Source organism: Zootoca vivipara, chromosome 17 (genome assembly GCF_963506605.1).
Source record: "Zootoca vivipara chromosome 17, rZooViv1.1, whole genome shotgun sequence".
In the NCBI taxonomy this organism is placed as follows: Eukaryota; Metazoa; Chordata; class Lepidosauria; order Squamata; family Lacertidae; genus Zootoca; species Zootoca vivipara.
Genome location: NC_083292.1, coordinates 31,113,549 through 31,134,980, shown reverse-complemented (window position 1 = coordinate 31,134,980; position 21,432 = coordinate 31,113,549). Strand labels below are relative to the sequence as shown.

Here is a 21,432-nt window from a genome sequence, read left to right as displayed (position 1 = left end):
TTTAATATCTGGAAGACCAGACCAATATATAAATAAATAAATAAATTAAATACTTCCAATATACAGAGTCAAGAACAGGCACATTTGTGAAGTGAAAGATGGAAGATGGGGAGAGATGAGGGTAGCCTCCTCCCACACTCTCTTCTCTATAGCTTGGGGTGGCTGCAGAGCCTTGCCCCATGTAACCAAACAGCCCTTGGAGGAAGCCCAACCAAGAGGGAGCTCCCGTAGGGTTCACACACTCCCAAATCTTACCATACCTCTCCAACATGACTGGATCACAGGAAGGGTTGGATAGGGACCCCTCCCCAATGCAGTTGTTGGCATTTTTTAGGCAATCACACCCCAAAACAGCCTTCCTAGACACCCCATGGTAGGGATGGGCAAATCTGTCGATTCTGATTTCCCTCAGTTTCTTATTTTTTCCAATCTTAAGTTTAGCTATTCACATTTCTACATCCATTTGCAATTGCTTTAAAAAAGGAATGCAAAAAGTCACCATGACAACTCACTGACATTTGTGTGTGAATTTCTCCTAACAGACACATTTTTACAAAGCAGTTTTCTCCAAACAAAATGCATTTTTTGCACTTTGTTTTCAGCACTTATAAGCATTTTTGCACATACTTTACCCCAAATTATGCATTTTTCTACACATTACTTGGCTGGAGGAACTGCAGTGCAAAACACAGAGGAGTGTGAATCTCCAAAGAGGGTTGTGTTTTAAGTTTCAGGTAGTTCCAGTTTGGGAGGTTGGCCTCTAGATGTGAACGAAACCAAATTTCTCCTCCGTCCCTACACCAAAGCAGGGGAGGAAAGGTGCATAAGTTTGTGACAAACTTTCAGCAAGTGTACAGGTGCAATACTATCATGAGTTCCCCACCCCACCCCCATCCTGGGAACTGTAGTTTGTCAAGGGCACTGAGGCTTCTCAACAATGGTGACATCTGTTCAGACATCTACTCTGTTAAAAGCCCAATGCTAACATAATTCCCTGGGGGAAAGGGAACAACAGCTATGAAACTCATTCACACTTTGTGTGGATATTTGCCTAATTTGACTCACAAGGCAGGAGGAGTTTTGTGCGTGTGTGCTTGGGGACAGGGATGATCAGGAGAGCATGCAACAGGAAGTAGACCTGGTGCTTGGAGCCAGAGTGGATGGGAGAGATGTTGACCTGTCCACCCACTCACAAGGTGCAGTTCTGGAAGATTAAAGGAGGACAACCATAACAGGCACACAGGTTGAGATGAGGCTTCCAGTGATGCTCGGGGAACAGGAGTATAATCCTGCTGCCAGGAGGAAGGCTGAGTTGGGGAGCACCATGCGGAGAGGAGAGCGGTGATGCCAGGGTTTGTCCCACTGGAAGCAAGAGACTGGGTTGGCACAGCAAAGAGGGTGGCGTTCCTAGTGTCTCTGGAAATGGGGACAGAGCCCAGCTGGCAGCATAGAATGGGATACCGCAGTGCAGAGGGTTTGTGCCAGGGCACACAAAAAGGCGGGCACTTAGCACCTCACGGAAACAAAAGCCGAGACGCTTGGGTTTCACTCTGCTGGGCACAGGAGGAGAGGAACAACGAGAACTGCACCAAGAGGTCGGAAACTTGCTCCAAGACAGGCTTTGGCCTAGCCCTAGCCTTAGACAGGTTCACCTTTGTCCTGGGTCAGGCTCAGCAGGACCATGGGCAATCCCGGTGGCTGGCCCGTGTTGGCACGGTGCCGTGCCCGAGGGCGCATGCGGCGGGGCAACCTGGCAGAAGGCGGCCCTCCATCGCTCAGCGCATCCGAACTCTCGTCAATGAAGGCCAGGTTTTCACCCGCGTAGTCTATAGGCCGCAGCTGGGCCACACGCTGTGCAGTTCCTGGAGATGGGCGCGGGGATGGCGGTGGCGGTGGCAGCAGCGGGGGTGGTAAAGGTGGCAGCTGCGGTGGCAATTGCTGCTGCGGTGGCAATTGCTGCTGCGGTGAGAATTGCTGCTGTGGTGGCTGTGGCAGTGGTGGCAGTACCTCTAGGCTGTCCCCCTGCTGCAACATGGCCGAAGGCGACAGCGGCTTCCCTTTCAAGGTGCCCACTCTGTGCAGCTTTTCTGGAAATGCCATGTTTGGGACACGGAGCTGGGAGGCCACGTTGCCCGTCCAGGAGGCAGCGTGCGCAGTCAAGTCTCCCATCTGTAGGGAAATAGGAAGGGGGAGATCTAGTTATGACAGAAAATTCCAAAATCCACATTGGCGGAATGCCTTTTATTCAGTCATGCAAAAGGTCAGAAAGTAGAAAGGTGGGGAGAAAAACCCATTAGATGCCACTTAGGAACATGTAAAAACTTCTATGCTAAAAGATCTATCTAGTTTAGCATGTTATTTCCCCTGATGCAATATCCCCTAATGCAATACATTTCACATGTTATTGTTGTGGATAAAGGTAAAGGGACCCCTGAGCTTTAGGTCCAGTCGTGACTGACTCTGGGGTTGCGGCGCTCATCTCGCGTTATTGGCTGAGGGAGCTGGCGTACAGCTTCCAGGTCATGTGGCCAGCATGACAAAGCCACTTCTGGCGAACCAGAGCAGCGCACGGAAACACCGTTTACCTTCCTGCTGTAGCGGTACCTATTTATCTACTTGCACTGACATGCTTTCGAACTGCTAGGTTGGCAGGAGCTGGGACCGAGCAACAGGAGCTCACCCCGTTGCGGGGATTCGAACTGCCGACCTTCTGATCGGCAAGCCCTAGGCTCTGTGGTTTAACCCACAGCGCCACCCGTGTCCCTATTGTCATTTTTATGCACAGATTTTTATATGCATTTTTGTAAACACTGGTTGGAGAGGAGAGCTGCATTGCTCATTCCGGATAAATGCAAATTCTAAAGGACTATAAAGGATATAGGAACACATACTGAGTCAGACCAATTTAGCTTTGTATTGCATACCTTCTAACATGACTCAGATGGAAATAGGGACATTTCTCATTTCCCCCGCAACTGATCCTCCTCAACCCCCCTTTTTGTGTGTGTGTGTGTGTCCCAGCAGAGCATTTCATATCAGACGGGCGAGTGCACCACTGCCACACCAACAGGACCCAGCACACATGCCCTCCACCATCCTGAGAAAAACCCTTAATCCTGTTGTTGTTGTTTTAATTCTATTCTTTAGCAGATTTATAAACAGGGAAACACACACCAATAAATAAATTTTAGGAAATGGCTCCGCTCCCCCTTTCTTCCCACCCAGGGCAGCCCTGCCCTCTGCCTGCCCCTCAGAGACGGCACATCACAAGGGGCTGGGACCTTGGCGACTGCAGCCTTTCCTTCTCCTTGGCCAAGGGAGGAGGCCAGCAGTGGCAGCCATGGTGAGGCAATGGGATGCTGCCGCCGCCATCTCTTGATACAAGTGCTGGCTCATCCTCTCCCCTGAGCTAGGCAGTGGTGTTGTTGGTGGAAATAGGGACATTCAAGGATCAAATTAGAAGCTGGGATGGCTTTTGTAATTCCAGGACTGTCCCTGGAAAATAGGGACACTTAGAGGTGGTATTGTCTACATCAAGTGTGGGGAACCTTTGGCCCTCCAGATGTTGCTGAACTACAATTCCCAGAAGCCCCACTACGCCTGGCCAATGGCTAGTTGCAATTCAGCAACAGCTGGTGGGCCCAAGGTTCCCCACACCTGGTGTACACTGACTGGCTGTGGCGCTACAGGATTTCAGATCGGGAGTCTCTCCCAGGCCTATCTGGAGCTGCCGGGGATTGAACCCAGGACCTTCTCCATTGAAGGCAAGCACTCCACTCCTGAGCTGCAAGGATCCTTGTGTTTTGGTTCTCAGTGTTTGACCCCCCCCCCCCCGTGCTTGAATCTCTCCTGCAAAATATTTATGCTCCAGAGGTCAACTTTCAGCGGCCGTTTTACTGCAGCTGATTTTCACGTCTACCCCTCTGAGGCTGCGTTAGGAATTATTTCTTTTTGTTTGCCCTCAGCTGGCTGCTGACATGCCTATCGTGTGTGATGCCCTGCTACACCCATTGCATCCCCGTTGAGGTGGTTGTCTCTCACACCCAACAAGGCCAGCCACAACTTGGGCACGGTAGGAAATTGTGCTGAGCAGCAGTTGCAGGGCTAATGCATCCCCTGCATTGCAAACCGCTTCACCACCAAATAAAATTGAGACCCGCTGCAAACACATACATATATCTCCTTAACCACCCCCTACTTCCCGTCACTGCGCCTGGTCCTGTTTCCAAGCTCTTTGCCTGTACAGGGGGGTGGGGCGGGTGCAAAATGCCACCCATCATTTCCAGCTGTTTTTATTGCCTTTCGTCTGAACGCCAGGGTCAGCGAGAAAGAAATGGCTTTCAATTAGGCAAGCCGCTTAATGAGTTTATGTACAAAATTGATGCCATCTGCTTTTTTAATTGGCAAAAGGGGAAATGCTTCAAAACTCGGAGGCTGCAGATTCTCGCCTTCACTTTGAGTTATGATAGAGCACCGCCAGCAAAAGGAACGCTGTGTGTGTTTGGAGGTGGGGATGAGGACACTGTAGGAACAAGGCCCCCCAATTGTTGTTTATTTGTTTGTTTGCTTGCTTGCTTGCTTGCCAGCTGTTAACAGTGGCTTGATCTGCAGACTTCTACCTTCACACCTTGCTAGCGGATCAAGTTGCAATTTGAAGGGAGCGTGGGGCTTTTTTCAGTTCAAGGGCCACATTCCCTTCTGGGCAACCTTCTGGGGGCCACATGCCAGAAGCCAAAGTGAGTCATGGATGTAAATTTTGCTTTGCTCTACCTTCCACACAGTTTTCGCAGTAGTGATGTATGGAAGTGAGAGCTGGACCATAAAGAAGGCTGAGCACCGAAGAATTGATGCTTTTGAATGTATGGTGCTGGAGGAGACTCTTGAGAGTCCCATGGACTGCAAGAAGATCAAACCTATCCATTCTGAAGGAAATCAGCCCTGAGTGCTCACTGGAAGGACAGATCCTGAAGCTGAGGCTCCAATACTTTGGCCACCTCATGAGAAGAGAAGACTCCCTGGAAAAGACCCTGATTTTGGGAAAGATTGAGGGCACTAGGAGAAGGGGACGACAGAGGATGAGATGGTTGGACAGTGTTCTCGAAGCTACGAACATGAGTTTGACCAAACTGTGGGAGGCAGTGGAAGACAGTGCCTGGCGTGCTGTGGTCCATGGGGTCATGAAGAGTCGGACACGACTAAACGACAACAACAACAACCTTCCACACACATTAAACATCCATCTCTTTCCTTGAGCAAGACAAATAAGAGGCATGAACATTCCAGCCAGGCAAAAACACTAAAGGAGGATGAGTCCAAAGGGCCGGATAGAAAAGGCTGGAGGGCCACATTAGATTTCCAGACCTGAGGTTCCCAACAAACAAACCTTGGTTGGTGCTCAGGAGTTGGCCTGGACTGGGGCGAGACAAATCACGAGGCTAGATTTGGACAACAAGCCTGGCATAGCTCACAATACCACAGCAGGAGGAGAACCAGGGTAGGGGAGGAGCACAGCAGTCAGGGTATCCTCTCCAGTGTGGAACCATGCTAGGCCATGGTTTGGGTTAGTGTTCTGTACAAACTGGGCCAATACTGGTCTACATGAACAAACAGTCTTTAACCTAAGATCTAAGGTGGCTTCCAATGTTACACCATTGGCTTTTGGGAGTTGTGGACTGGAGAACCTGGAGGTGAAGAGGGAAGGTGTGTCAGAAGGAAAACGAATAGATATTGATTTGTAAATATTAGTCACTTTGTATTAATTACAGGTAGGTAGCCGTGTTGGTCTGATGTAGTCGAAACAAAAAATTTTTTTCCCTTCCAGTAGCATCTTAGAGACCAACTAAGTTTCTTCACATTTGTATTAATGTGACCATTTTACATGTAGCGGTGTATTTTTGTAATATTTTGTTTAAGTTGTCTGTTGTTGCTTCCTTTTTTGTACACTGCTTAAAGATATTTCTAATATATTAAGTGGTATAGAAATTAAATAGTCAGCCAGTCAGTCAGTCATCACCACACCACCATAACAGGGAAATACTGGGAGAAGGTAGGGTTGCCAGACCTCCAGGTCTGACCTGAAGTCTCCAGGTTGCAGCTGGAGGACTTGAATCTTCAGGTGAGCTATAATAATGTGACATCACTGGGAACCTCTCCTAGGTCTTGAAATCTCAGGGTCTGGGATACTCCTGACCTGGAAACCCTAATAATGGGGGTTGTAGAGGACATGGGGATGATACAATGGACCTATTGAGTGCACTTAAAGCACAGTGTCCTCACCTCAGCCCTCGTGCGCCGGGACAACACTCTCAACCAGTTGCCAATCATAGTCAGGATGGAGGCGAAGTAGGCCAAACCCAGCAGAATCCAGACCACCACCAATGGCTGATACCACAGGTATTCTTCGCTTTTGGTATCACCTGGAAGGAGCAAAGTTTAAGGCAAGACACTTTGTAATGAGCACTCCCACCACCACCCAAACTGGTAACTCTGCATCTTAGTACGGAGGGAGGAAGAGAGAGGCGAGAGGGGTGGTCCCAAGAGACTTGACTGAACCACTTTGCTGAAGCTAAGTTAAGATCATGTATGGTCAATGCCTGGATGAAAGGCTCTGTCAGAAAAACCCAACCACTGTAAGTTCTCAATTGGAATAGACCAATAGGGTGGCAATTTGTGCTAGTCTTAGGCCACATCCACTTCATACATTTAAAGCACTATGGTGCCACTTTAAACAGCCAGTATACCTGAAGTATACCTGAAGTATACCTGAAGGAGCGTCTCCACCACCATCGTTCTGCCCGGACACTGAGGTCCAGTACCGAGGGCCTTCTGACGGTTCCCTCGTTGCGAGAAGCCAAGTTGCAGGGAACCAGGCAGAGGGCCTTGTCGGTGGTGGCGCCTGTCCTGTGGAACGCCCTCCCATCAGATGTCAAAGAGAAAAACAGCTACCAGATTTTTAGAAGACATCTGAAGGCAGCCCTGTTTAGGGAGCATAGCTGCCAAGTTTTCCCTTTTCTCGCGAGGAAGCCTATTCAGCATAAGGGAATTTCCCTTAAAAAAAGGGAGAACTTGGCAGCTATGTTAGGGAGGCTTTTAATGTTTAATTGTTTTATTTCATTTTTCTGTTGTAAGCCGCCCAGAGTGGCTGGGGAAACCCAGCCAGATGGGCGGGGTATAAATACTATATTATTATTATTATTATTATTATTATTATTATTATTATTATTATTGCCCTGGCGTCCCTCAAATAATTATGGGAAACAACAGTTTGTTAAGTTTGTTACAGCCACTGAGAGGAGAGCCTTATTCCCCTCAGAGAGCTTCAGTTCCCAGAGTTCCCTGGGAAGAGGGGTTGATTGTGCTCTGGGAACCACTCTTGGGGGCAGAAAGGCACTCCACCCCACCGGGCTCACCCCCTTTATTTCGCCCCATGGCACCCACCTGCCACATAGTCACCAAATCCAATGGTGGTCAGTGTGACGACCACAAAGTAGACGCTCTCTAAAAGGGTCCACCCTTCCACCCTCTGGAAGATGATGGTCGGCAGGGAGACGAAGAGGAGGCAGCCAATGAGGATGAAGAGCAAGGCCGAGAGGACCCTCACAATGGTAGCACTGACCTGCCACTTCTGCAGGGAATAGGAGGGAACAGGAGAAAGGTCAATGTTGAAAAAGCCAACAGCTGATCCAAGAGGCAGCCAACATTTTTTTCAAACAGCCCGTCGAGACTAGAGGCTGCCAACATTCTGCCCTGCAAACACATAGGGGACATTCTTGGTGCCCACAAGGTCCCCTGATGAAACTGGGGAAGGCAAGCATTATACTGCAGTCAACAAAACAGGCTGTGTGGGGTGTGTGTGTGTGTGCCCATAACTGTTTCTCCAATTTGCAAATGTGCCCAAACAGGACTCAAAAAAACCTGGCGGGAAGTTCACAGAAGGGCACTGGCGCCAGCAAAACAGGCAGGTGACCTGAGTCCTGCCCAGCAGAACAAGCAGGAGGTCCCTGCAAATAAAGGTGGGCAGAGAAATGTACAGGTAGTGTTGGAAAGGCTGGAGAGAAGCTGCCCTCCAGGCGAGGGTTTTGCTCACCAAGAAAATGTCCTCCACTTTGCCAATGCCTTTCCGGAGAGACGATCCCAAATGGTCCCCGACTCCTGCCAGCAGCATGCCAAAGAGAGGAATCCCCACGAGGGCATAGAAGATACAGAAAAGCCGGCCAGGGTCAGTCTTGGGGGAGATGTTCCCAAACCCTGTTAGGGCAGGAGAAGAGAGAGAGGCAGAGAAAGAGTCAGCAGAAAAGAGAAAGTGCTCCTCGATATTGATCCAGACTCTGTTCTAACGCTCTGGCTCAGACTACTCCAAGCAGGCACCCTCCAAATGTTTTGGACTACAGTTGCCATCAACCCCAGGTAACAAAGCTGCAATAGCCACATGGTCTTATTGTACAAATGAAGGAATTAGGTTCTTGGCTTTTTTTAAAAGCAAGTTTATAGTCTTTACGACTGCAAAAACAGCCCTGGAAGTATGTGGGCGACTGAAGACACAGATGCTTAAAAAGGCAATTTTTACATTTGGATATTACTGTAATTCTGTTTTTGGTTTTTAAAAAGCAAGTTTGTAGTCCTCAAGGTTGTGAAAACAGGCCTGAAAGTGTGTGTGCAATGTCTTAAAAATACCTTTCCTTGCTTTTACATCTGGATGTTTTATTAATTCTGACGGCTGTTCTGAAACTGTTGGCGTGGTTTGGGATATTTTTTTCTGCTAATACCTTGAGTACTGCAGATTTGACTGAACTGTGGGTTGTTTTATATTATTATTACTGGTTTTTGTTAGCTGCTTATAATTTCTTCTGGAAGATGGACAGGATATACCGTAAGGTTTTTTTTTAAAAAAAAGAAGAAGTAAATACACAACAAACAAACAAAACTGAGAGGTTTCCCCTCCACCCAATGAATCCAATTGGCAGCAGATTCAGGGCAGACAAAAGAAAATAGACCTGTACCAAAACGTACCACTAACTTATGGAATTCACTGCCACAAGCTTAGACAGATTTAAAAGGGGGTTAGGCAAATTCACGGAGGTGATCGTTTAGCCATGAAAAAAGAAATGGAGCTTCTCAGTTCAGAAGCAGTCTACCTCTTGCCAGGCAGCAAGAACAGGAAGAGTACCATTGCACTCCTGTCCTGCTTGGGGGGTTTCCCACAGGCATCTAGTTGGTCACGGTGAGAACAGGGTGTTGGACTAGATGGGTCTTACATCCTTAATACTCTGTGGGATAAGAAAGATGCACTCTTCATATCCTCAGAAGAAACCTTTGCTTCTTTACTATTACCCTAGTCATTGTTCCAGGGACGAGGCCTGGCTCAAAAAATAATAATGTTGCACAAGGATGTACACACACAAAAATCCAACCCCCTTGTTCCATTTCTGCTTCCTTAATTTTTGGAGAAATGCCTGGATCAGCCTCTGTCCCAATCCTGCAGACTCCAGCAAAAATAAGCAAGCAAAGCCTCTTAGCTTCTTTGCTCAGCCCCAGGTTGTAAATCCTTTGTGTGGCTCCCTGGCACCGTCTTGAAGCTGCAGCCAGCTGGCTCCATTGATCACCCTGATATACCCACTCCTAGGTCAGTTATGCAGGAGGCAGCTAGACACACAGCCAGACCAGGGGTCCATCTAGCTCAGGCACGTCCAACTCCCAAGAGACTGCAATCTACTCAGTATAAACAGACTGGCTGTGGGGCTCAAACTCATGACCCTGAGATTAAAAGTTGCATGCTGTACCGACTGCGCTATCTCAAATAACCAACAACACCTGGAAAGTCCACAGGTTCCACCTTCCCACTTTACACCTTGGGAAGTACATTTAGCATGTGATCCCTGATTGGTTGGGACATGCGCCTAGCATGGGGAACGTGTGGCCCTCCAGATGTTGGGCTACGACTTCTGTCTCCGCGAGAGATTTGCCAAACACCTTTGAGGGCAAAATAACACTTGGATCCATGCTGAACCAGGTGCCACAATTGATTCAGGCTCGTTGAAGGGCTGTGGACCATTCATGAATTATACCTTGCAGGGTCAGCTTCAGTTGTTGCAACCTGAGGATGTGGACCAGGCGATTATGGCCGTGAGGCCAACAGCATGCCCTCTTCATCCCTGCCCATAGTAAAGGGACCCCTGACCATTAGGTCCAGTCGTGACCGACTCTGGGGTTGCGCGCTCATCTCGCATTATTGGCCGAGGGAGCCGGCGTACAGCTTCCAGGTCATGTGGCCAGCATGACAAAGCTGCTTCTGGCAAACCAGAGCAGCACATGGAAACGCCGTTTACCTTCCCGCTGTAGCGGTTCCTATTTATCTACTTGCAGTTTGACGTGCTTTCAAACTGCTAGGTTGGCAGGAGCTGGGACCAAGCAACGGGAGCTCACCCCGTCACAGGGATTCGAACCGCCGACCTTCTAATCGGCAAGCCCTAGGCTCAGTGGTTTAAACCACAGCGCCACCTGGGCCAAATCTAACAGAAGGGGACTGATTGGATAGATTCAATGGATGAGTGAATGCTGTGCCGTTGGAAGGAGCTACGCCTTCTGCCTTGAAAGAGGCGGTGGTGAGCCTCCTCCTAAAGAGGTCCTCCCTAGATGCAGATATTTTGGAAAACTATAATATTACTTTCCTGGGCAAGGTGGTTGAGGGTGGTAAAGGTAAAAAAGGTAAAGGACCCCTGGACAGTTAAGTCCAGTCAAAGGCGACTCTGGGGTTGCGGTGCTCATCTCGCTTTACAGGCCGAGGGAGCCAGCGCTTGTCCACAGACAGCTTTCTGGGTCATGTGGCCAGCAGGACAAAACTGCTACTGGCGCAACGGAACACCGTGATGGAAACCAGAGCGCACGGCAGCGCCGTTTACCTTCCTACCACAGCGGCGTGCTTTCGAACTGCTAGGTTGGCAGAAGCTGGGACAGAACAACGGGAGCTCACTCCGTCGCATGGATTCGAACCGCCAACATTCCAATTGGCAGGCCCAAGAGGCTCAGTGGTTTGGACCACAGCGCCACCCGCGTTACCTTTGAGGGTTGTGGTGGCAAATCAGCAGCAGGTATGCCTAGATGAAACAGATGATCAAATCCACGGCCTGACCTACGGTGGGGCGCAGCAGCAGCAGCACTACCACCATAGAGATAAATGGCAAAAACCTCTTTTTTAAAAATTAAGAAATGGGTGTCTAAATGCACGCAGGTGGCTCCCAGGACTGGCAGGAGCTTTCCATAGTGTTTCAGACCTGACAAAACCAGGGATTGAACCTGGGCCTTTTTGCATGCAAGGCACGTGCTCCAAAACACTGCGCTACAGCCTTTGCCAGGCTTCCCTGTAGCAAAGTAAGGGAGACAGCCACACCTTCCCCCTGTCTCCTCCCTCCTCCCCATCAGACCCCAGATACCGATGGTGGTGATCACGGTGCCAGCGAAGAAGAAAGCGCTGCCCATATCCCAGTGCGAGCTGTTGACGTTTGTGCTGTTGATGGCAGGCTCCACTCCGACGCCCATGGCATCGCCCACTTGCTGAGAGGAAGGGCACAGGAAAAGGTTAGGACAAAGCCACTGGGGGCTCAGCGTTCCAGCGCAGCCGTAACCCCAGAGCACTGAGCCAGGCCCCTTCGCCCACATGGAAGCAGTCTTATACAGTCAGATCACTGATCCATCTAGCTCAGTACTGTCTACACTGGCTGGCAGTGGCTCTTCAGGGTTTCGGGCAGGGGACATTCGCAGCCCTACCTGGAGACTGGGATTGAATCTGGTTTTATTATTTGCAGGCAAGGCAGGTGCACTGAGCTACTGCCAGGAGCAAGTCAGCAGCAAATCAAATGGAGTAGGCAAAGCTAACTCTTTATTAGGGGGGGGGGAAACCACAGGATCTGCACAGGAGTGCTAGGCCTAATAGGCACAGCAACTCGTCCTGGTAAATCTTGCCCCTAATGAGGCAGTTGTAGAGACAGAAGGGGTCCTCGCCTTCCCACAGCTGCCTACCGTAAGTGCCTTCCTCTCCTGGGTTTTCCCCAAGCAATCTGAGACTGCACCTGTGTGTCTACCTCTGCTCCTCCCACTTCGTGCCTCTCTGGATTCCAGGAGACCAGTGGGGAGGGGTGCATGTCGCAGCAGGAGGGGGAGACCCCGTGGCTGTTCAGCAGCCTGACTCATCTCTGCCGCTTGGCCTCCCTCACCCCACTCTCCTGCTGCCGATTTTGAGCTGCTCTCTGCCACGGACTCTCCCACCTCACTAAGCCCCGTTACCCCTTCAGCTTCTGACATCGCCTCCTCCCAGTCTGCTCCCTGTGACCACTTATCATCAGGGCTGGCCCTACGTGCAGGCTGGGTGGCGCAGGGCACCATGGCACCGGCCCACCAGGAGGGCGCCGCGAGCTGTGCCCGCCCGCTGGCCGGCTGGTCTGCTGTGCAGCTGTGCGCTGCGCCCACCGCGCTGGGAAACGGGGCGGGAGGGCGCCGGAGAGATTTGGTGCACCACGGCGCCAGGGGCGCTTAAGACGGTCCTGCTTATCATCGTCCTATCACTAGGGCTGGAAATATATCAAAATATCGTTCAAAACCGGTTTGGTATTCCATATTGTGATATCGGTTACATCATTTCAACCTGGCAATATATCGCGAATCATGGTCAAACCTCGGTTCCCACAGTCAAACCTCGGTTCCCAAACACCTCTGTTGTCATACGTTTTGGGTCCTGAACGCCGAAACCCCAGAAAGAAATGCTGTGGTTTTGGAACATTTTTCAGAACCCGAACGTCTGACGTGGGTCCCCCTTGAGTACAAGAAGCTCTTGCAGTCAATCGGAAGCTGCGCCTCGGTTGTTGAACGTTTCGGAAGTCGAACGGTCTTCCGGAACGGATTAAGTTTGACAACCAAGGTTTGACTATATAAAAATCAGAACATGGGAAAAACCGTGAAGCCGGCCAATGCTTCTCTTGATTCCTGCAGCCCCATTAACTCTGCCAGCTCAGCCCCCCACGCCCGGTCTTCTGCAGGGGGCAGCGAATCAGGTGCTGGCAAAAATCAGGATGCAAGAAAAACCGTGAAGCCAGCTAATGCGTCTACATAGCTCCATCCTTATTTCGGACATTGTGATATATTGCTATTTCGCAATATTTAGCTGTTGATATACTGTATCACAATGTTGAAAACAAGGTATTGCCCAGCCGCCCCTACCCATCACCAACCCCTGGGCTCTGAGCCTTCTTCCTTTGGTGGTTTCCCAGCTGGTTCCTCCCACCATTCCTCTGGGTCCAAACCCATCCCCGAACCCTGTTCTCCCCCAACCTTTTGGCCTCCAGCTCTCACCTGGATGAGGTCCTCGAGGTCCTCAGCGGCTACACATTGGTGTAGCTTTAAAAACTGCTCCAGGTAGGCTTTGATCTTCCCCTGCTGGTGGATCTCATAGGGCTGCTCCAGTTGGCGAAAGACGAAGGCACCTGTGACCAGGTAAATGAGGACCACGGAGAAGAGGGCCAAAACGGTGGTCCGGCGCATCACAGTGTTGCTCTCCTGCGGCCGTGGGCTCAAGATAGACTCCTTGGACGGGTAGCAGACTACGGGCATAGAGCCATGATGGTCGGGGGGGCAAATGGCAGGGGGTAAAGGCGGTGGAGGATAATTCACTGTGGGGGGGGGGTGAGAAGAAGAAGAAGAAGAAGAAGAAGAAGAAGAAGAAGAAGAAGAAGAAGAAGAAGAAGAAGAAGAAGAAGAAGAAGAAGAAGAAGAAGAACAGGGTGAGTCCACCTTGCTCCACCCCAAAATCCCCAGTCTACATCATGCCTTAAAAGTCTCGGGATCGCCCCCTTGAGGACTGACAAAACGGGCGTACTTCACACTGTTAAGCTCTGGAACCTCCTACCACTAGCTAGGACAGCTTGCGGGAGAAAAGGAGGAGACAAGTCCATGGAATATGGGTCTGTTGCTAATCCCTAGAACTCATAGTCGCTATCCTTGACAACTCTGAAAAGGAGACACATTCTCAGAAGACGGCTCTGCCGTTAGCCTCTGGAACCCCCTACTACTAGTTTGAACCCCTTTTGGAAAAAGGAAGCTGTGGCAGATTCAGCAGCAGGGGAATTGTGCTGCTGACTAATCACAAAGTGGGGAGGGGTCTTGGGGTCTAGTCGTCGCTCCCTGCTGCTCAAGGCAGAATCTGCAATGCAGGATGCAGTGGTAGCATCCCTGACCAGGTGGCCAGCCAGCTTCTGCACTGACAGCGCCCCCCGGTGGTGGCTGGTGCCCATCAAGCCAGACTTGATCCCCTGGGAACTGTAGTTTGTTAAGGATGCTGGGAAAGATAGTTCTGTGAGGAGTAAACTACAGTTCCTGTGATTCTTTTTGTTTTGGGTGGTGGTGGTGGTTTACTTTACATAAGCTTTGAATTTATGATGCGCATGCAGTTCAAGACCTCTGGTTCAAGGGCGCTCCAAAACCACCTGCTTCCAAAACCACCGGAAGCAGGAAACATTGAATTGTAGAGTTGGAAGGGACCCTGAGGATCATCTAGTCCAACCCCCTGCAATGCAGGAATATGCAGCTGTCCCATATCGGGGATCGAACCTGCAACCTTGTTGTTATCAGCACTGTGCTCTAACCAACTGAGAGGCAGATCAGATGAGGACTATTGCCTTCATCCCTTGCTGGGCGCATCTGGGTACAGAACACTCCATTAGACACAGCATGGTTCGGATCCAGGATGCCAGAACGTAGATGCCATGGCTTAGAAAGGGAGAGCAGTTCCCTCTTTCCTCCTGTCCCCCAATACAGGCAGAATTTAAAACACATTCTTTCATGTGAGCCGTAGTTTACCCCTCTCGGAACTAAAATTCCCAGCACCCTTAACAAACTACAGTTCCCAAGATTCTTGGGGGGGGGGGAGCAATGTGCTTTAACTGTATGGTGCGTGCACAGCCTAAGTCTAATATCTTCCCACCCCTTTAAATCAGCAGAAACGTGATATTTCTTAACCTTAGAAATATTGACCCAAACAACTTAGCATTGAGCAGTCTCGTCAATAAACGTTATTCTGATTTTATGAATACAGCAGGGGAACTGCGGCGTTTAAAAACAAGATTGTTCCTGGTCACAGAACAAAACTTAAAAAAAAATATTCCCCAAACTGAGCACAGACTCATCCTTATAATCAGTGCCGGGTTTAAGCTAAACAAGCTATAGTTTAGGGCCCCACTCTCTTGGGGGCCCCAATTTTTTTTTAAAGAAAAACAAAACCTGGGTGTACATTTCCAAAATATAAGATAAAAAACCAATAAAATAAAACCTACATACAGCAACAGTGTTTTGTGTTGTGTAGGCTCCTATTTATTGTGTGCAAATGGCTTTAGATACCTATTAGGTCCATAAATTACCATATAGCATATATTTAACACAAAAAACAGCGACAATTTGTTGTTAACAAAGGACAGCTGGACATATAAAGGGCCCCATTACCTTCAGTAGCTTAGGGCCTCACCAAACCTAAATCCGGCCCTGCTTATAATGATTCCTTCCTTGGGTCTTCTAGGGTAGGGGCTCGAGCTATCCCATAATCTCTTTGCTCAGCTTGCTCCCAGCGCCTAGGCTGGGTGGAAGAGTAGAAAACAAAGCACCCACTCCCCAACATTTCACCCCAGGCTATGCTTCCCCCATGTAGACTCCACACTTCCCACTTCTTCTCTGTGTACAGCTAACTGGGAATGGTATGTTGTTTCACCCCCTCCTAAAATTTCCCTACAGAAGCAACCAATGTGCAGTACTTCAACTCTTCCTCTTCTCCCTATCCCTGCAATAAACCTTGATTTCAAACCTGGAGCAATAAAGTAACACCCCAAATATTGAATGTTGCAGTCCTGCGCCACTTCACTTGGGAGTAAGCAAGCCACATAGAACCCAACAAAACTTAACTTCCTCCAAGTGGACAGATAAAAAGCTTTGAGACTTGGGGAAATGTTATGTTGCAGGTTTTTGCTTTTGGTTTTTTTAATGGCTGAGTGTAAGAACTGCAGAAACAGACACTTCCTATTAATGCACACTCATTTTCTAGTTACATTGCAGATCTTAAGCTCCCCCCCCCAAAAAAAACCCCCGGCTATTTGCAAAAATTGCAAATCTTATTCCTGATCTATGCATGGACACTGTATTAGTTAAGAGTTCTTAAAAAGAAGGAAAACCCTAAGAATGAAATATTGTATTCACAAAACATCAAAAGTCACAGATCCCCCATCCTGCTTGTCTCATACCACCCCCACCGGGTCCTGTACGGAGGTCCGCATGCCCAGGAACTGCCCACTCACTCATTGCTGTTCCCCAAAGAAGGGTCAAAGACGGACCGGCAAAATCAGAAAATGCAGAGCAGGAACAAATCAAGGCAGCTCTCCCAAAACTTAGTGCATTTGCAAACTCAGCCCAAGGGACGAAGGTGTCTGGTATTAACATGCCGGGACGAAGGAGAAAAGAGACTCCACCACTCTGTATCTGGGGCACACTTTCTTTCACAGTGGGGGAAATTTCACAGTGATGGGTGCAAGGGATGGGGGAGGCCTATGATTCCCCCCCCCCGCATTCTTCCCAGTGCCCTCCCCCCCACCGGCATTATACACTCACCTTCAAGGCCACCGATTGTAGTCCTGACATGGTCGCTACACAAATGGGTTGGTCCTTTTATTGCAGTGATCTGGGGGGGGGGGGTTGCTGTGTAGCAGCTGGTAGCCCTTCCCAGCACTGCGCTGAGGGTAATGTCTGCGGTGCAGTGGGCCCCCTGCCAACCCCCAAGATCCCAAGGATGGCTCCAATTAAACTGAAGACAATTCAATTATACACTACCCTCTCTCCAAGACCCAACTCCCCAGGCACATCCAACCAACCAAAGATGGATGCAAAGTGCTTGTGTGGATTTTGCCAGGGACAAGCACCTCCCCACACCTGTGTTCCCCAGATCTACCTCTCCCATAGTATATATTGGAATGGGGGCGGGGGTCACTGAAACCAGGGGAAGGCTGTTTGGTAAGGGCAGTGTACCTGCCACTAATTGTCGATCAAGGAAAGGGGGTTATGCATTTTCGGAGGGGGCAGCAGAAAACAGACTCTCCACTGCCATTCCTGGAAAAAGAGGTATTTGTCCATCCTGCCCGAAGAAGTGCTCTGTGCAACATGGAAGCTTGCTAGGGTAGGCCCACCCTTGGTACAGCGCTGTAGAATAACAGAACCACAGAGCTGCAGAGTTGGAAGGGACCACGAGGGTCATCTGTGCCAACCCCCTGCAATGCAGAAATCAGGGCTCGGACCCAAAACACTGAGATTAAGAACCTTGTGCTCTACCAGCTGCATATCTTTGAGGCATATGGCCACAGGTGTTGCACTCCATTTCCCCTTCACACAACATTTATACACCCATTGTTGATAACATAGAGCACCTCTGCTATACATCCCTTACTCCCAATCTCACCATCGCTCTTACATACCTACTCGGGATATCGCTCATTTGCACCCAGACAAAACAGGAAGGGTGGCAGCTCAAGGGTAGAGCACCTGCCTTGCATGAAGAAGGTCCTAGGTTCAGTCCCCAAAGTGCCCAGGCAGGGCCATAAAAGACCCCAGTCTGAAACATGGGAGAGAGATGCTGCCAGTCAGTTTAGAGAGTGGTGGACTCAATGGACCAGTGGTGACCAGGTTGTAGCCCGCCAGGACTGGTAGGGTGGAAGACTGGGAGCTCAACAGCAGGTGGCGCCAGAGCCTACAATGAGCCGGCCCATCTCCTGCTTGGTTTTTAAGTGAAGAGGGCAGGCAGGTGGGAGCTGATTGCAGGCTTAGGTTGGTGTCTAGTTAAAATACGGAATCCCTTCCCATAAGTGACAGTGATGGCCACCCACCTGGGTGGTGTTCAAAGAGGATTAGGCAAATTCATTAAGAACAAGAAGACTATATGTTCTCCCTCCACTGTCAGAGGCATGTGCAGTATGTGCCTCTGAGTGTCAGTTGCTGGGAATCACAGCAGAGGAGAGCTGCTATCAGGGCCGGCTCTAGGTATAGTCCTGGTGGCGTGGGGTGCCAGGGCGCCGGTCTGGCAGGTGGGGCGCTGCACGGCAAAGCCGCGCGGAAGCCATGCTGCGCGCTGCGAGGGCAGGGATGTCAGAGCGATCTCCGCGCCTCAGCGCCAGGGCGCCCGACCTGCTCGAGACTGCCCTGGCTGCTGTTGCGCTCAGGCCGCTTGTGGGCTTGGCACTGGGGCATCTGTTCGGCCACTGTGAGAACAGGATGCTGGACTCTACAAGCCTTGGGTTGTGTCCAAGTAAGCTCTACTCAGAGTAGCCCCGTTGAAATCCATGTCCACGACTAACCCATTGATTCCAGCAGGTCTGCCCTGAGTAGGACTTTATGGGATGCCACCACATTTCAGATGCAGATGTGTGTGGAAAGAAATCGGCGTCTACACGTACTCACAATCTCCATGTGTTGTTGTTTTTTTAATCACTATATGGTGTTTATCCCTTGCTCCCCTCTAGTTAGTTATTCATCCTTCCAAGGACTTCAAGGTGGCATACATGGTTCTCCTATACACACAACCTGCCCTTGAGGTAGGTTAGGTTAGCGACTGAGGCTCTGTGTACCATACATGTAAAGCAACATGGCTTCCTTCCCCAAAGCATCCTGGGGACTGTAGTTTGCCCCTCACAGAGCTATCCTTCCCAGAACCCTGCAATTTATATCCCTGGTGTTAGGCATGCAACTATCTTTTAACACACACACACACACACACACACACACACACACAAGCACTCACACCCATGCACTTCTCTCTCACACACACAAAATTCCCCTCTCCCTCTTTTCACATCCTCTTTGTCAGTTTCAACACACATGCTCTATGTATGTATGTGTGTGAGAGAGAAAGAAAGAGAGCATGCATGTGCATTGATTATGCTTTCATTTCATAACATACAGACACACATATTTGTAGTGTCCCATCCCACTGGTTTCTCCTTACATACACAAATCAACCTTGCATGTAAACACACATGCACAGATATACCTTCATCACCCACCCCTGCTCATCTCTCTCTCTCTCTCTCTCTCTCTCTCTCTCTCTCTCTCTCTCTCTCTCTCTCTCTCTCTCTCTCTCACACACACACACACACACACACACACACACACCTGCCCTGCTTCAAGCACACAGCCTGTTTGTCTTGCACTATCACTTTCCCCTGTCCCTCCCACGCACACGCTTGCACTGCCCCAGACGCTGTTAAAGGTTCACTATTTCCGACACTTCCTCTCTAACCCTCACACACTTGTGCTCCTTTCCGCCTGCCTCTTTCTCACCCACAAACCCCTACCCTGCTCCAAGCCCCCAACTTTGCTGACTCAGCCTATGTCAGTCTTGCGCTGCTGCCTCTCCCGCACGCTCCCTCGCCACCCTGTTCCCACAAGGCAGCATCCCCTTGGCATGTGGCTGCTGCATACGGTACGTACCTGGAAGCCGGCAGCCCCACTAAAAGCGACGGGACTTGCTCCCTAGTAAACAACATGCTTCGCAACGGCGGCGCCTGCGCTGCTTTGCATAGGCAGAAGCCACTCCACCGACACAACCATCCCTGCTTCTGCTTACACACACACACACACACACACACACACACACAGCTTGCAGACAATGCACTGGAGAGCAGCCTCCCCTCCCCACAAACCCCAGGCCTCCCTTTCCCTGCAAAGTGCTAGGGTGCAAGGATGCAAGGTGCTAGGGTGGGGTTGGGGGGGGGGAGTGCAGCGTTCAGCCCTGGGACCCGCCCGAGCATCCCTGCAGTTACTCACTCTCGCTCTCTGCAGCAGCAGCAGCAGCAACAGCAGCTCCTCCTCCTCCTCCCTTCCTGGTGCTGAGGCTGCCGGCTTGCCCCGGGCAGGTGAAGCCTCCCCGCTCCACCCTACCCCACCGTCAGCCTGCCCCACCTTCACTCATAGCTCGCCCGACAACCCACCCACCTCCTCCTTGCCCAGGCGGTACCACTTCGCCACCAGACAGATGGAGCCCCAGCGTAGCCCGGGGAGACGCAAGCGAGGTGCGGTGGGGGTGTTAACCCTTTGGGGGTAGGGGTGGGAAATGGAGCAGGGAGGGAGGGGGTGGTTTTGGGGCAGAGGTTTTCAGGAGGCGAGAGCCGGCTTGCCTTGCCTGGGGAAGCCAGGTGTCCATTGCTAAAGATTTATCACCAAGATAGATAAAACACACACGTATTCGCAAAGCATTGTGAATAATTGAAAGTGGCAAATCCCAACACACACACACACACACCAAATTCCAACCTCAAAACGATTTAGGGAATGAAATAAGTTTGCTTTTTGGAGAAAAAGGTGGAAAAATCTTAAGGGGGGGGACACACACACTTTTTTATCAGCCCCCTTGGGGTGCAGGGTGCCTCAACAGACATACCACACTTTTTCTATCTTCTACAGGTTTTTATTTTAAATTGTATTGTTTTACCACTTGATTCGTTGCTGCTCTGGGCTACTTTGGGAGGAAGGGCTGGGTAGAAAATAAAATAAATGGGTGGCTTTTGCGGGCGGGGGGGGGGGAGAGGTAAAGAAAGAGAGGTGCAGGCACTCCTATATTGACAAAAGTGCCAGCAAAGATTTTTTAAAAGGTGACATCACAAGAAAGTAATTAATAATAATAGTAATATAATGATGTCAACTAGCTTCCTTTTTTATTTTGCACTGTCCAGATTTCACCCATAGCATTACATTTATTCTATGTTTGCTGAATTGCTGCCTTTTGGAATTTACTGCTAGTTTTTTAACTTCATTTCTCCGTACCACCTGATGGTATTTTGATAACATGGACATTTGTCGTGAGCTACTTTGGGCACCATGGTGGGGAAGGTGGAATATAAATGAGCTTAGTAGTGACTCATTCCATCACTGGTAAAAACAACCCTGTGTTTACATAGGGTGCAAAGGAGCATCCTTTGTGGAGATAGGCAAAGGGTGCTTGATGATGGCATAGCCAGTTAATCTTTTGGGTGACTAAATGTGATGAATCTTTCTGAGCCTGCATCTGTAGTGGAGTCATTTTTAGATTTTAAAAAATTATTTATGTGCCTGCCCCCCCTCCCCCAAGTCTCCTTGAAGAAGAAGAAGAAGAAGAAGAAGAAGAAGAAGAAGAAGAAGAAGAAGAAGAAGAGGAGGAGGAGTTTGGATTTGATATCCCGCTTTATCACTACCCTAAGGAGTCTCAAAGCGGCTAACATTCTCCTTTCCCTTCCTCCCCCACAACAAACACTCTGTGAGGTGAGTGAGGCTGAGCGACTTCAGAGAAGTGTGACTAGCCCAAGGTCACCCAGCAGCTGCATGTGGAGGAGCGGAGACGAGAACCCGGTTCCCCAGATTATGAGTCTACCGCTCTTAATCACACTG

The 21,432-nt window shown here is 49.8% G+C and overlaps 1 protein-coding gene across 1 annotated transcript; it reads right to left on the bottom strand.

Annotated features, from left to right (window-relative positions):
• KCNK4 (potassium two pore domain channel subfamily K member 4) lies at positions 1-13,624 on the bottom strand. The gene is made up of 6 exons (XM_060269583.1): positions 13,342-13,624; positions 11,430-11,550; positions 8,087-8,247; positions 7,438-7,624; positions 6,277-6,416; positions 1-2,169 (listed from the first exon to the last, which is right to left on the bottom strand). The coding sequence occupies exons 1-6, from the start codon at positions 13,597-13,599 to the stop codon at positions 1,639-1,641; spliced, it is 1,398 nt and encodes a 465-aa protein (XP_060125566.1). The 5' UTR covers positions 13,600-13,624; the 3' UTR covers positions 1-1,638.
• Between the last annotated feature and the right edge of the window lie 7,808 nt (positions 13,625-21,432).

Excerpts from the sequence above, each read along its gene's own strand:
- KCNK4 (XM_060269583.1), bottom strand. The coding sequence starts at position 13,599 with ATGCCCGTAGTCTGCTACCCGTCCAAGGAGTCTATCTTGAGCCCACGG. Across the intron at positions 8,248-11,429 it reads CACCGTGATCACCACCATCG|GGTTTGGGAACATCTCCCCC; the intron begins GTATCTGGGGTC and ends CTGCCCTAACAG. Across the intron at positions 6,417-7,437 it reads ATTTGGTGACTATGTGGCAG|GTGATACCAAAAGCGAAGAA; the intron begins GTGGGTGCCATG and ends TGCTCCTTCCAG.